This window comes from Diabrotica virgifera, chromosome 8, assembly GCF_917563875.1.
Source record: "Diabrotica virgifera virgifera chromosome 8, PGI_DIABVI_V3a".
NCBI lineage: Eukaryota > Metazoa > Arthropoda > Insecta > Coleoptera > Chrysomelidae > Diabrotica > Diabrotica virgifera.
The window spans coordinates 172942501-172955629 of NC_065450.1; the positions used below are offsets into that span (position 1 = coordinate 172942501).

Genomic DNA, 13129 nt, shown 5'->3' on the forward strand with positions numbered 1-13129 from the left:
TTTACGTTTGCTAAACATAACCTGCATCTTATTTTTTCTTCTTGTTATTTTTTTGGACTATGGTCTTGACAATTATCCAGCAACCAGGACTAATATAATTGGCCAATATAATTAAAAGTGCGAATAAAAGTACAGAGCGTAGAAATAGAGGTCGCTTTGCCGAACTTGCACGGTCCCAATAACGGATCTACGGAGCTTTACCCCACTAATCAATCACCCTGTATGTTTTAAACCTTGTTTTTTGTCGTATAAGGAACAAAAATAAGTTTTACATCGATGAAACTTTTCAATCATGTTAATTCAACTGGTGATATACCTGAAGATTGGTTGAAGTCCGAACTCATAACCCTACCAGAAAAACAACGCCCGAAAAACTGTAGCGATTATAGAATGATAAACCTTATGAGCCACACTTCTAAAATATTTCCACGTATTTTCCACGGCAGAATCAGAGACAAATGTGAAGAAGATTAAGACGAAACACAATTTGGCTTCAGAAATGGACTGGGAACTCGGGACGCACTCTTTGCACTAAATGTATTATTGCATAAATGCCAAGATCAAATCAAAGACGTCTTTACTGTATTTGTTGACTATGAAAAGGATATAGGAGTTGATAGCCAAGAAGTACGAATCGTAAAGAAATTATACTGGCGTCAAACAGCGACACTTTGCATAAATGGAAAATTAACAGAAGTAGGTATGTAAAATACAAAGAGGTGTCAAACAGGGTTCCATACTATCCCCGCTGTTGTTCAATTTATATTCAGATAGAATATTTAAAGAAGCACTGCATAATTTGCAATGGTGAGTGAAAGTTAATGGAGTACTGATAAATACGATCAGATATGCAGACGATACAGTTATTTTCAGTAGTGACTTCGAAAGCGCATACTTAAATGTTACATACGCTCAGTCCTCTTATACGGTGTCGAAGCATGGACATTAAAAATATCCACCATTAACCGTTTGGAGTTATTTGAAATGTGGCTGCACGGACGTATATTAAAACCATCATGGACGGCTATGCTGGCAAATGTAGCAGCCCTTAAGAGAGCAAATGCTGCTCGCGGGCTGCTTGACAACATCAAATATAGAAAGATGACCTATTTTTAACACGTTAAGGAGAGACCAATATTCTTTAACTTATGAACTTAAGAATATAAAAAGTATTGAAAACCTCCACTTTTCACCCTCCGTAACTCTGGAACCGTTAATTTTATAACAATTATGTATAGGATCTTTTTTATTTTAAATTCCATGTAGAACATTTTTGTATAGAACATTTTTTACGCTAAAGTATAGTTTTAGAAATATTGACGAAAAACTTAAAAAAACTACTAATTTACCGATTTTCCCCCATCTCCCCCCCCCCCCCAAACCGGACGCTTAAAATGTTGTAACTTTTTACTAACAATATGTGGACCATATTGAACAATTTGGTGTTGAAGGAAAACTTTTACTTTGGATGTTTGGGATAGGCCTTTTTTTGGACCAGTTATACTATATACCCTATGCCCTATTCCACGAACATACGCCTGTTTTGGATTACTTCGACAACGAATATTTTACTGTGCAAAATAAGAAGAACAAAAGTAAATTACAAATTACATTGTTATTTATTGGAATAATTATTAGCGCCATTTACTTTCGTACATCGTATGTTGCACAGTAAAATATTCTTTGTCGAAGTAATCCAAAACAGGCGTATGTTCGTGAAATGGCTCATACTACCTCCGTAACTTTGGAACCGTTCATTTTAGAAGAATTATGCGTAGGCCCTTTTTTATTTAAAATTTAATGTAGAACATTTTTTTATAGAAGGTTGTTCATGCTAAACCGCATAGTTTTAGAAATATTGACGAAGAACCTAAAAACTACGAATTTACCGATTTCTCCCCCTCTCCCCCCCAAACCCGACGCTCAAAATGGTGTGACTTTTTTCTGAACATTATGTGGACCATATAGAACCATTTGGTGTTGGAGGATAACTTTCACTTTGGATGTCTGGGTTTGGGTCTATTTATACCATACTACATCGGGAAGATTGATAATAGCGGGAAGAACATGATTCTGTAAAAAATCGATGTATTTTCTGCTATTCAAGTTGCCCTCAATAAAAAGTGGACCTATTGTGATCTCCTAAAATACCAGTCCAGTCGTTAACTTTTTGGGGGCGTTGAGTTCGGCAAACAACACTTCTATGCTGGTATTCCTGAGCCCAATACCTCATAATGGAAGGATTATGTCTCCCTACTAACGAAACAGAAGATTTATCAGTGAACAATATGTTTTTAATAAAATTTGGATCATCATTAGCCTGCGTCATTAGATTTTCACAAACTCCATTCTTCAAAAGTAATCGTCTGGATAAAGCTGCTGCGTTTTTACATATTTAAAAGTCTTGTAACCGTGCTTTTTCCATACTTTAGTTACAGTAGCATTGCTAATATCCAACTCTTGAGCAACGCTTCTACTTGAACGTGTTGAATCTACGTAGATTGTAGCACAAATTTGTGTATCCCGGTATTCTCTTTCCTCAGCTTTTTCTGGTGACACTTCTTGAGGGTGGCAATTTCTGCATTGTTTGAGGCAATAACACTTCTCAAAATTTTTAACAATCTTATGAATTATTTGTATGCACGGAATTGTTCTCCCCTCACAATACACAGAAAATAAATCTACACACTGTTGTCCGGAATTACAGTTATAATTAGTTATAATTAGTTTTAGCCTTTTCTGCTGGAGTATAAACTGACATGGTAACAAACAGAACAAAACAGATGAAATAGAAACAGAAATTAAAAACATACACTGTATCGTCCTAAACAACCACGTAGAATTTGAATGACTGAATGAATTGCCGCAAAATGAATTGACACAAAATGAATTGGCGCAAAAAGGAGTTCATAAAGTTAAATTTCAATGTCGTTTCACTTTGTCAATTTTTCTTTTTTCTCGATTATTAGTCTCTTTATTGCATAGAAATATAAATTATTGCAATCACTGAGTACGTAGTTGGTGAAAAAAATAATCATATTAATTAATAATGAATAACTAAAGCAAATAACAAGTAAGGATTTTTAAAAGAATATTCAAAAACTAAAGAAATAGCCACCTCTATTTTGAAATGAAATTATAACTATGCTACACTCTTCTTGTTTATAATACATATCTAATAAATTATCATAAGAATCCAGAGCTGATTGAATAGGGAAATTGCATAAAATTTTAAATTCGAAAAAAATGTTATAAATCACAACAGAACATAATTTAGAACCTGTATCAAAGATAAAAAAGTTTTGTTTGTCTTTCGTTTGGCCCCTAAAGACGACTAAAAATTCAACTTATACCAGCCACCCCAAAACGCGTCGTGACGTCACGGGGTTGTATGTTTACATTCTACACCAATTGTATATATATAATTTTAAATTAGACATTATAAACGTCAGTAAAAAATACAGTTATGTGACGTTAAAAGTGTTTTTGATCGTTTGAACTATTCATAGAAAATTTGTACTTTTACAAAATGGTTTTATTTTCAATAGTAAACCTTCTTTCCTTTTCTTCAAAAACTGTATCAAACTCCAATCTCAACAAACTGGTATGTATTATTACAACGACATACGATAACTGCCATTAGAATATAAATATTTTTCCTTTATTCTCCTACGACGAGCTGGCCAAATACCCAAGTAGGTGGAGGCCAATAAACTAAAGAAGGAGAAGAAGAATATACCTAAATATAACGCTGTGTCTAGGTACACGCTATCGTGTACGCAAATAAAAAAGTTCGAGTGTCAGAGTGTTGGAATTTGTTTAATCGCGTTGTGTATACACTTTAATTTTAATATTGATTAGTAAAGAGATTTTTTATTTTTTATTTGTTTAATGTTTGTTTTTAAATTAACTATGCAGTGTGGAAAATTATTTAGTTGTTTTAATAAGTTTAACAACATTTTAAAACAGTATGAAAAAGTTAAGAGACTATAAATTAATATATATTTTTTTAGTTTTAAGTGAAATAATATTACCGTCCAAAATTAAAATAAAAGGAAGGCCTAAAGCTTTCACAATAATAATTAACTTATTCTGAAGCTATTTCCTTGTGGCATTTTTGTAATCAACTATTCTAAATGGGAACTAAGCCAAAATTTAACTAAAAAAATGATTTTATTAACGTTTCGACGTCTAAATCAGACGTCGTTATCAAAATATAAAAATATTATTAAATTAAACAAAAATGTTGTTGCTTAGTAAAAAATTTTTTCTAATAATTTATTTAATCTGACTAATTTTTGTATTTTGACAATGTCATCCGATTAAGACGTCGAAACGTTAATAAAATCATTTTTTTAGTTAAATTGTGGCTTATTTATATATAATATATATTTATATTTTAACAATATTTTGTACGTGTCATGTCAACTAAATACATATATTTATTTTGCTAAAGTTTGAAACATCTGAATAGTTCTGCTTCCCTTCCCTTAACAAATATTTTTTTATCAAACAAACACTATGGGCCGGTTGTTCGAACGCTAATCAACAATGATCACTATCAAATATTTAATTACTGTCAAAACTGTCAATGTCAACTTTGGTTGGGTTGCTAAAAACATAATTGATTACAATTCTGAGACTATAATCAATTAGTATAACAATAATTATTAACATAATTTATAATAAATCTCATAATTTTAATTAATTATGTTTTCAGCAACCCAAACAAAGTTGACATTGACAGTTTGGTGACAGTAATTAAATATTTGATAATGATAATTGTTGATTAGCGTTCGAACAACCGGCCCTAAACATATCAAAATAGCATGTACCAAAATAAAAAGTCACTGCGCACGCTAAATAATGACGTCACCGGCTTGATGAAGTTTAATTCGCGTGTACCTAACTTTTTTATTTGCGTACACGTTAGCGTGTACCTAGACACAGCGAAATATAACCATAATAATAACTAATGTAAAACTATGTGACGTCACGGGTCGTTTGAACTATTTTATACCGCAGAAGACTTTAAATATGTATTTCCAAGTTATTACGAGTTTTTAAAACGTGAAATTTTGGAAATCTCATTTTTGAACAAAACTGAACATTATTATGTAAAAAAAAATGTGCAATTTCCCTATTTGGGAATCCGGCAATGAATTTGATACTCTAACGATTACACATGCCGCCGACACTTTTAATGTTTACATGTATATAAATTATAATAATATCGTTTATATGTAACTTATTGCATGTGGGAAGCCGGCAGTATTGCCATTTAAAGTCCCTATCTCTAATCGACAAGTTAACACAGTTTATTATATTTGTAGGTAATGGCGGAAGCAAACTTCTTAAAGAGGCTACAAGATTATCCAAAGGACACGATCAATGCGGAAATAGTAGATCTATTAACACCATATTTTAGCTATCCCATCTACACGTTCGAAGCTGCCAAGACTGCTTGTGGTAATGTAGCTGGTTTGATATCATGGACTTTGGCAATGGCGTCCTTTTTCGATGTCAATCGAGAAGTGCTGCCGTTAAAGGTTGAAAAGTAGTTAATTTTTAAATAGTAATAATTACAATAATCTGTTTCTAATTTATAGGCAAATTTGGCCATTCAACAGGCCAAACTCTCAAGGGCCGAAGAAGAGTTGGGAGCTGCTATGGAATTGTTAAGAACAAAGGAGGAGGAAGTAAGGGGATGTCAAGAGCAGTATGAAGAAGCTATGACTTTTAAACAGGTTCGTATATTAGTAATTTTTAATTTATACAGGGTGGTTCATCTTATTCGCCTCGGTGTCTGTACGGAAAACCACTTGATATTTAAAAAAAATTTCTTCACAGTAATATAAGGGGCCATTAATACTACAATCTAAAAATAATGTGAATTATACAGGGTGCTCCAAAAAAGAGTGGTATATCAAAGTTATATTTTTTTTTCTTATGGAATGCCCTATATATGATGACATTATTGAATTGACCTTAAAAAATAAGCTATACTTTCATAAGGGTTCCCTATACCTAAATACAGGGTGTTTTGATTTATTTCGATTTTTATGAAAATGTAAGGTTTTAGAAAAAAATTAATATCTACGAATCTAAAAATCAGTAACAATTTTTTTCTTGGATCTTAATAGTAGACTATTTAGCATACTTAAACAGATGCTTACTGCAACAAAATTTCTTACAGGGTGGTCAAAATATGAGATTGTTCTATTAACAAATTCAAGCTGTAATAACTTTCTTATTTTAAATAGAACACCCTGTATCTTACTAGTCTATCGCGTAGAAAATTTAGTTAGCTTTTAATTTATAGTAGGGTTTCCTATACCTATCTTTTACAGGGTGCTCAAAATATTAGATTGTTCTATTAACAAATTCAAGCTGTAATAACTTACTTATTTTAAATAGAACACCCTATACCTTATTAGCCTATCGCTAGAAAATTTATTTAGCTTTCAATTTTTATTAGGGTTTCCTACACCTATCTCCCTTCATTTGTTAAATATTTAAAGATTTCCTAATTTGCAAGCTTTAAAAATTAGAATTAAGTAAATATGTCGTGGTTACATATGTACAATATGTACAACACATCACCAACACCGACAATCTACTTAGACATGATACTGTCATTAATACAATTTTCATTGTTATCATGTAATCATACAGAGTGTTGTATTTATTTAGTTGATTTTGACCTACATGTGACATTGGATAATATGTTTATATTAAACTGCATACCCTATATTAGATGCCGTATTCTGGAAGATATTTAAATTATATTTCATTCCGTATAAGTATTTTCCATATCTTAAACCAGCGGTTATTAAGTAAATTTAAGAACACCACTTTTTGTTTGAATCTTTGAATCGCAATTACAAACAATTAAATGCAATGGCTACTATGACGAAAACTACTTTGTACAAAATATTGTACATACTATTGTACAAAAATTTGTAAAAATGGGTATTTACAGAACAACATGGGAATTAACATTTACAGAATAACATATGTATTGAGAATGTTTACATGGAATTGAAGAGATTTTAAATATATTCTATTATAAAGAATATAAAGTATGTCACTTAAAATAAGAACACTCTGTGTGATTAAATGATAAAAATATGAATTTTATTAACGAAAGTATCTTGACTAAGATATTTAAGTATATTGCCGGTGTTGGTGATGTGTTGTACATAACCACGACATAGATACTTAATTCTAATTTTTAAAGCTTACAAATTAGGAAATCTTTAAATATTTCAAAAAAGAAGTGAGACAGGTATAGGAAACCCTAATAAGAATTGAAAGCAAAGTAAATTTTCTACGCGATAGATTAATAAGATACAGGGTGTTCCATTTATAATAAGTAAGTCATTACAGCTTGAATTTGTTAATAGAACAATCTAATATTTTGACCACCCTGTAAAAGATAGGTAAAGAAAACCCTAGTATAAATTAAAAGCTAAGTAAATTTTCTACGCGATAGACTAGTAAGATACAGGGTGTTCTATTTAAAATAAGTATGTTATTAGAGCTTGAATTTGTTAATAGAACAATCTCATATTTTGACCACCCTGTAAGAAATTTTGTTGCAGTAAGCATCTGTTTAAGTATACTAAATAGTCTATTATTAAGATCCAAGAAAAAATTTGTAAATGTTTTTTAGATTCACAGATATTTATTTTTTTCTAAAACCTTACATTTCCATAAAAATCGAAATAAATCAAAACACCCTATATTTAGGTATAGGGAACCCTCATGAAAGTGTAGCTTATTTTTTAAGGTCAATTCAATAATGTCATCATATATAGGGCATTCCATAAGAAAAAATATAACTATGATATACCACTCTTTTTTGGAGCATCCTGTATAATTCACATTATTTTTAGATTGTAGTATTAATGGCCTTGTATATCATTGTGAAGAAATTTTTTTAAAATATCAAGTGGTTTTCCGTACAGACACCGAGGCGGATAAGATGAACCACCCTGTATAAAAGGAATTTTTTTTTCCTTTTGCTGTTGTGTGTCACAACAAAAGAATAAACCCCCAATCACAAGCATTAATTAAAGATCGCAGAAAAATTCAAAGTAATAGAAGTAAAGAACACCATGAACTTGGAGAGATAAGTAAAAGAATACAAAAATCTATTAGGACCGACAACCGAAAATATAAAAACGAATTCAACAAACAATTGAAGATAACAAGAGCCTCAAAGTTCTAAAAAGACAATTAACAAATGGCAAAAAAGAAATAACGAAATTGAAGGATAGAGATGGAAATATCATCACCAACAGAGATGAATTAAGTGTAGTAGAAGACTTCTATACACAACTATACAAAATCGCCTTTGGTATATATTAAATTTCTCTTTTACTTTGCTTTTTTTTATATTCTTTGTCTGAAAAAAATCTTTTTTCCATAGATGTTAAACATACAGGGTTGCGAAAAAGTCTGGCAACACGTTATTTTCTCGGAAACCGTTAGGTACGATTTTTATAGATATTGGTGGGTAAGGGTCTTTTAATGGGCCCGATATTATAGTGGTAATTACATCGTTGTCAAATCCGTTTTTCTGAAAATCTAATGAACTTTCTTATTTCAAATAGAACACCCTGTATATTTCTTAAGTTTTGGAATCCGTAACGGATACTGATTATTTTTCATATGCTACATTTATTAAAAAAAAATTCTAAACAGTTTCTAAAAATCAATTTTAAATTCTTTGGATCATTGTGAACAAAAAAGGTCTTATGTAATTTTTCCAAAAAAGGTCTTAAAATATTTGTTTTAAATTAATAAAAACGATTAATTAAACAGAATGACAACAAATTGAAAGAAAAAGGTAAAAAATATCTTATTTTAACAAAACAAACGTGGAAGTTTATAACTGAGTGACATCCGTTTTATTTTTAATTACCTAGATTTAAAATTCTTGGAGGCATCGCTTTTACAAAGCTTTGGCAATACTCTGGTGTAAATTAATCCCATATTTCTTGCAAGTTTTGATTCAATTCTTTGACGGACCTAGCAGGATGTTTCCTCAATATTTTTTTTATTTCGCGCCACAAAGAGGCACGAAAGTTTCTCTCGGGGATAAGTCGGGATTGTTAGAAACATTTTCCAGAAGTATTATACCATGGTCTCCAATCGAGTTTATACACTTTTGTGAGGTATGGCAACCTACGTCATCTCGCTGGAAGACAAAACCTTCAAAATCATCTTTCACAGATTTTAACTTGTTGAAATGACTTTGTTCCACAATCGGTAAGAGATTATTTAAAACCTTCAAATATTATTTGCCATATTTAAAATTACACCAATAAAATGAAACTTTTCCACTTCTTTCGCTGACATGCTGCCCCAGACCATGATAAACGTAGAAAATTTGACATTTCTGTTAAGACAGTAAGGCTAAAAAGCTTTATTTTTCCTGCGAATAACTCGACTCCTACTGTCTCCAACTCGACTCCAACACAAACTTCAAATATGGATTCGTCACTCCATTGTATTGCATGACATAGTGAATTTGTCCGCCATCAATGCTCTTTTGACCATTTTAACCTATCTTTCCTTGTGTTGTAATGTTAAGACTGGATTTTCATTAGTTTGAGATAGAATGAAAATTTTCAAAGACAATTCGTATTGGTATTTTCAACTTTATCAATTACTTTGTAAATAGCAAATCTTAACTTGTGGGCCTTTCGGTGGCATGTTGATCTAGAAACGTGTCTTCTAACCAGCTTACTCCACAAAACACTTAAATTTAGATAAATTGCGCGCCGTTTTTTCATTATAATGCGTCTTAATACCCTCCGATCTGCTTCGTTTATTTTACTTTTTTTACATTTACAGGTTTTCTGATGACAAAACCTGAGGTTTTGTATCTCCTAACTATGTTTCTTACCCTATACTGTGACAATTGAAACTATTTGCGATTTCCGAACTGGATTTTCCAGAATTAAAAAATCTACTGATGATGGAACAAATGTTCTCATCCATAACTTTACCTCCACTCATTCCCATCGATAACTTTATCTCGACAAACGGCAATAAGTTAATAAAGTCACAAAATACTTTTGACATTAATTGACAATTATTTGATATAATTTTCCACAGCTAGCTCTGATTTTAAAATAATTATGAATAAATCAATGTATGTTGATGTAAGTGAATCAAAAGCCACGATTTAGCGATTTTTTTTATTATTGTTTAAAATAAATAAAAAAACCATAAGGGTAATGTTTTCAATAAATGTTAATAAAAAATGCAATAATAATTAATATGGAAACATAAAAATTTGTAGATTATCATTTGTCGATGGTAATCTCCGTAAACTGCAAATTCCAAAGGTGGGCCAACTGAAATGGGAAGGGGCTCGTATAAGAATTTTTGGCACGTTTTATTCTAAAATATTGTTTTTTAATTATTAATGAAGCGCATATACGGGAAAGGGCGATCGGGCTGCATTAACAACTAAAAAATAATATTTTAAAATGAAACAAGACCAAATTGCTTATCTGAAACTGATAAAATAAGGCTTGAACTTGAATTCAGCCACTTCGTAGTTTCAAAAATAATATTTTTTAATTGTGATTTTGAACCTAGAAAATCGTCATTTTTCGATTTTTTTCAGTTTTAAATTGTTTATAACTCGGAAACGAGTAACTTTAGAGGAAAACTACAAAAGACCTTTTTTGTTCAAAATGATCCAAAGAACCTAAAATGATGTCTACCAGGGCCCACAAAATTGATTTTTATAAATTTTTTAACAATTTGTTTTAATAAATGTAGCAATAACTCCGAAATTATGGCATTTAGGTATAGGGAATATCATATGGAAAATAATCAGTATCCCTTAAGAATGCCAAAACGCAAAAAGTATACAGAGTGTTCTATTTGAAATAAAAAAGTTCATTAGATTTCCAGAAAAACCGAAGATTTGACAACAATGTAATTACCACTATAATATCGGCCACATTAACAGACCCTCACCTACCAAAATCCTAAAAAATAGTTTTAGCGATTTCCGAGAAATTACCGTGTTGCCAGACTTTTTCGCAACCATGTATTTTTGTACAATATGGCACTATACAAAATCTTTTATTTCTAGAAAATCTTTGACGAAGCAATGAAAGTAAAGAACAAGATGGATGCCGCAACCGCACTCATAGATGGTTTATCCGGCGAAAGAATAAGATGGACCGAGCAATTAGCCCAGTTTAAGGCTGAGACAGAGCGATTGGTTGGAGATGTCGTTTTACTAACAGGTTTCTTAGGCTACACTGGACCATTTAACCAAGAGTTCAGACAACTGATGCAGCAAGCCTGGTTGGACGCACTCATCAGACGAAAAATGCCTGTTACTTTGAGTCTTAATATAATTGATAGTTTAACCGATTCGGCAACGGTAAGATGATTTTATACTATTTTTGAATTATATTTTTTTTTCTTTTAAGTTGTATGACTATGGGCCCTTCAAGGCTCATTCGCCGATTCACCAATTTTGCTCATTTATTTTACAATATTTTTTCCTATACCTATCTACTTAACATTTTTTATCCTACTTATTCTACATACTTTATAAGGAATGACCACTGGTCAGTGGAAATACCACATCAGGCAAAAACACAGGTTTACTTTTACAGGACGTCCAGAAACTCTACCGACAAACGAAGACAGGAGATTCCTCAAATAATTTAAAGATAATTTAACCCAATTCATCTAGTCCGAAAATGCTTCCCAAGGGAGCTAGAGCTCTTTGAAGATGACGCCATGTAATTAGTTTTTCTTAAATACCTCCAGAATGCTTCTATTTAGAAAAACGAAAATTTGTATACATATTTATTTTCCAAAAATGAATCGATTCCATCCATTGCAAATTTCTAGTACCGGTCATAGGCGTCCGTTTTGGGTAGGGCAACGGTTATTTTATCGCATAACTTTTTTGTCTTCAACTTTTAATCATTTTTGATACTGGATTATTAAATTGTGAGGTATTCTAGTACTAAAAGGTACTCTTACTTTAGGTCGGTAGGACACACTGTTTTCTAGAAAAATCGATTTGAAAGTTTTTAGTTTTGGGAATTTAAAAAAAAAATGAAAAAAAATTTAAAAAAAAAACGATGTATTTTACGAACTTAAAGCAATAGTAACTTTTAATACTCGAATATCTCATAATTGAATAATCTAGTGTCAAAAATACTTAAAAATTAAAGACAATAAAGTTATGCTATAAAATAATTGTTGACCTACCCAAAACGGACGCCTATGACCGGTACTAGAAATTCGCTATTATTGAAATCGATTAATCTTTGGAATATAAATAAATGTACCAGTTTTCATCTTTCTAAATAGTTTTTTTTTAATCTTTTTTTTTTTAATTCAAGGAACGAAAAATTTTCAAATCGATTTTTCTAGAAAACGGTGTATCCTATCGACTTAAAGTAAGAGTATATTTTAGTACTAGAATACCTCACAATTTAACATAGTCAAAAATGCTTAAAAATTAAAGACAAAAAAGTTAAGCGATAAAATAACCGTTGCCCTACCCAAAACGGACGCCTATGACCGGTACTAGAAATTCGCAATGGATGGAATCGAATCATTTCTGGAAAGTAAATACGCATACCAATTTTCGTTCTTCTAAATAGAAGCGATCTGGAGGTATTTAAGAAATACTAATTACATGACGCCATCTTCAAAGACCTTTAGCTCCCTTAGCAAGCATTTTCGGACTAGGTGAATTGGGTTAAATTGTCTTAAAATTATCTGAGGAATCTCCTGTCTTCGTTTGTCGGTAGAGTTTCTGGACACCCTGTATAATAGGTTTTAATTTCGATCTTTACGTTAGTTAGTTTATAATTTGATTTTTATATTTTTAATATGTTCTATAAATAATTGCATTAATTCTGTATTATTAATTTGTGATAATATATATGTTAAGAATTATATTTATAATTTAGTTTAATTTTATGTGTTGTTCAATTAGTAAAATGAAGCTTTTGCTCTTCATCAAACTCGTTTACTCTTGAGCGAAATTCATATTTTTCGATGTACCTCGTATAATATTCACAAAATTTTATATTTGATAGTTGAATCTTAGACTTTAGACCATGCA

The 13129-nt window shown here is 31.1% G+C and overlaps 1 protein-coding gene across 1 annotated transcript in view; it reads left to right on the forward strand.

The window, feature by feature from the left end:
- Nucleotides 1-13129, forward strand: part of LOC126889868 (dynein axonemal heavy chain 8) — a 424246-nt gene that overhangs the window by 270552 nt on the left and 140565 nt on the right. Inside the window, exons 50-52 of the mRNA XM_050658553.1 lie at nucleotides 5334-5549; nucleotides 5610-5747; nucleotides 11123-11419. Coding sequence (XP_050514510.1) covers nucleotides 5334-5549; nucleotides 5610-5747; nucleotides 11123-11419 — 651 coding nt within the window. The remainder of the gene's footprint in view (nucleotides 1-5333; nucleotides 5550-5609; nucleotides 5748-11122; nucleotides 11420-13129) is intronic.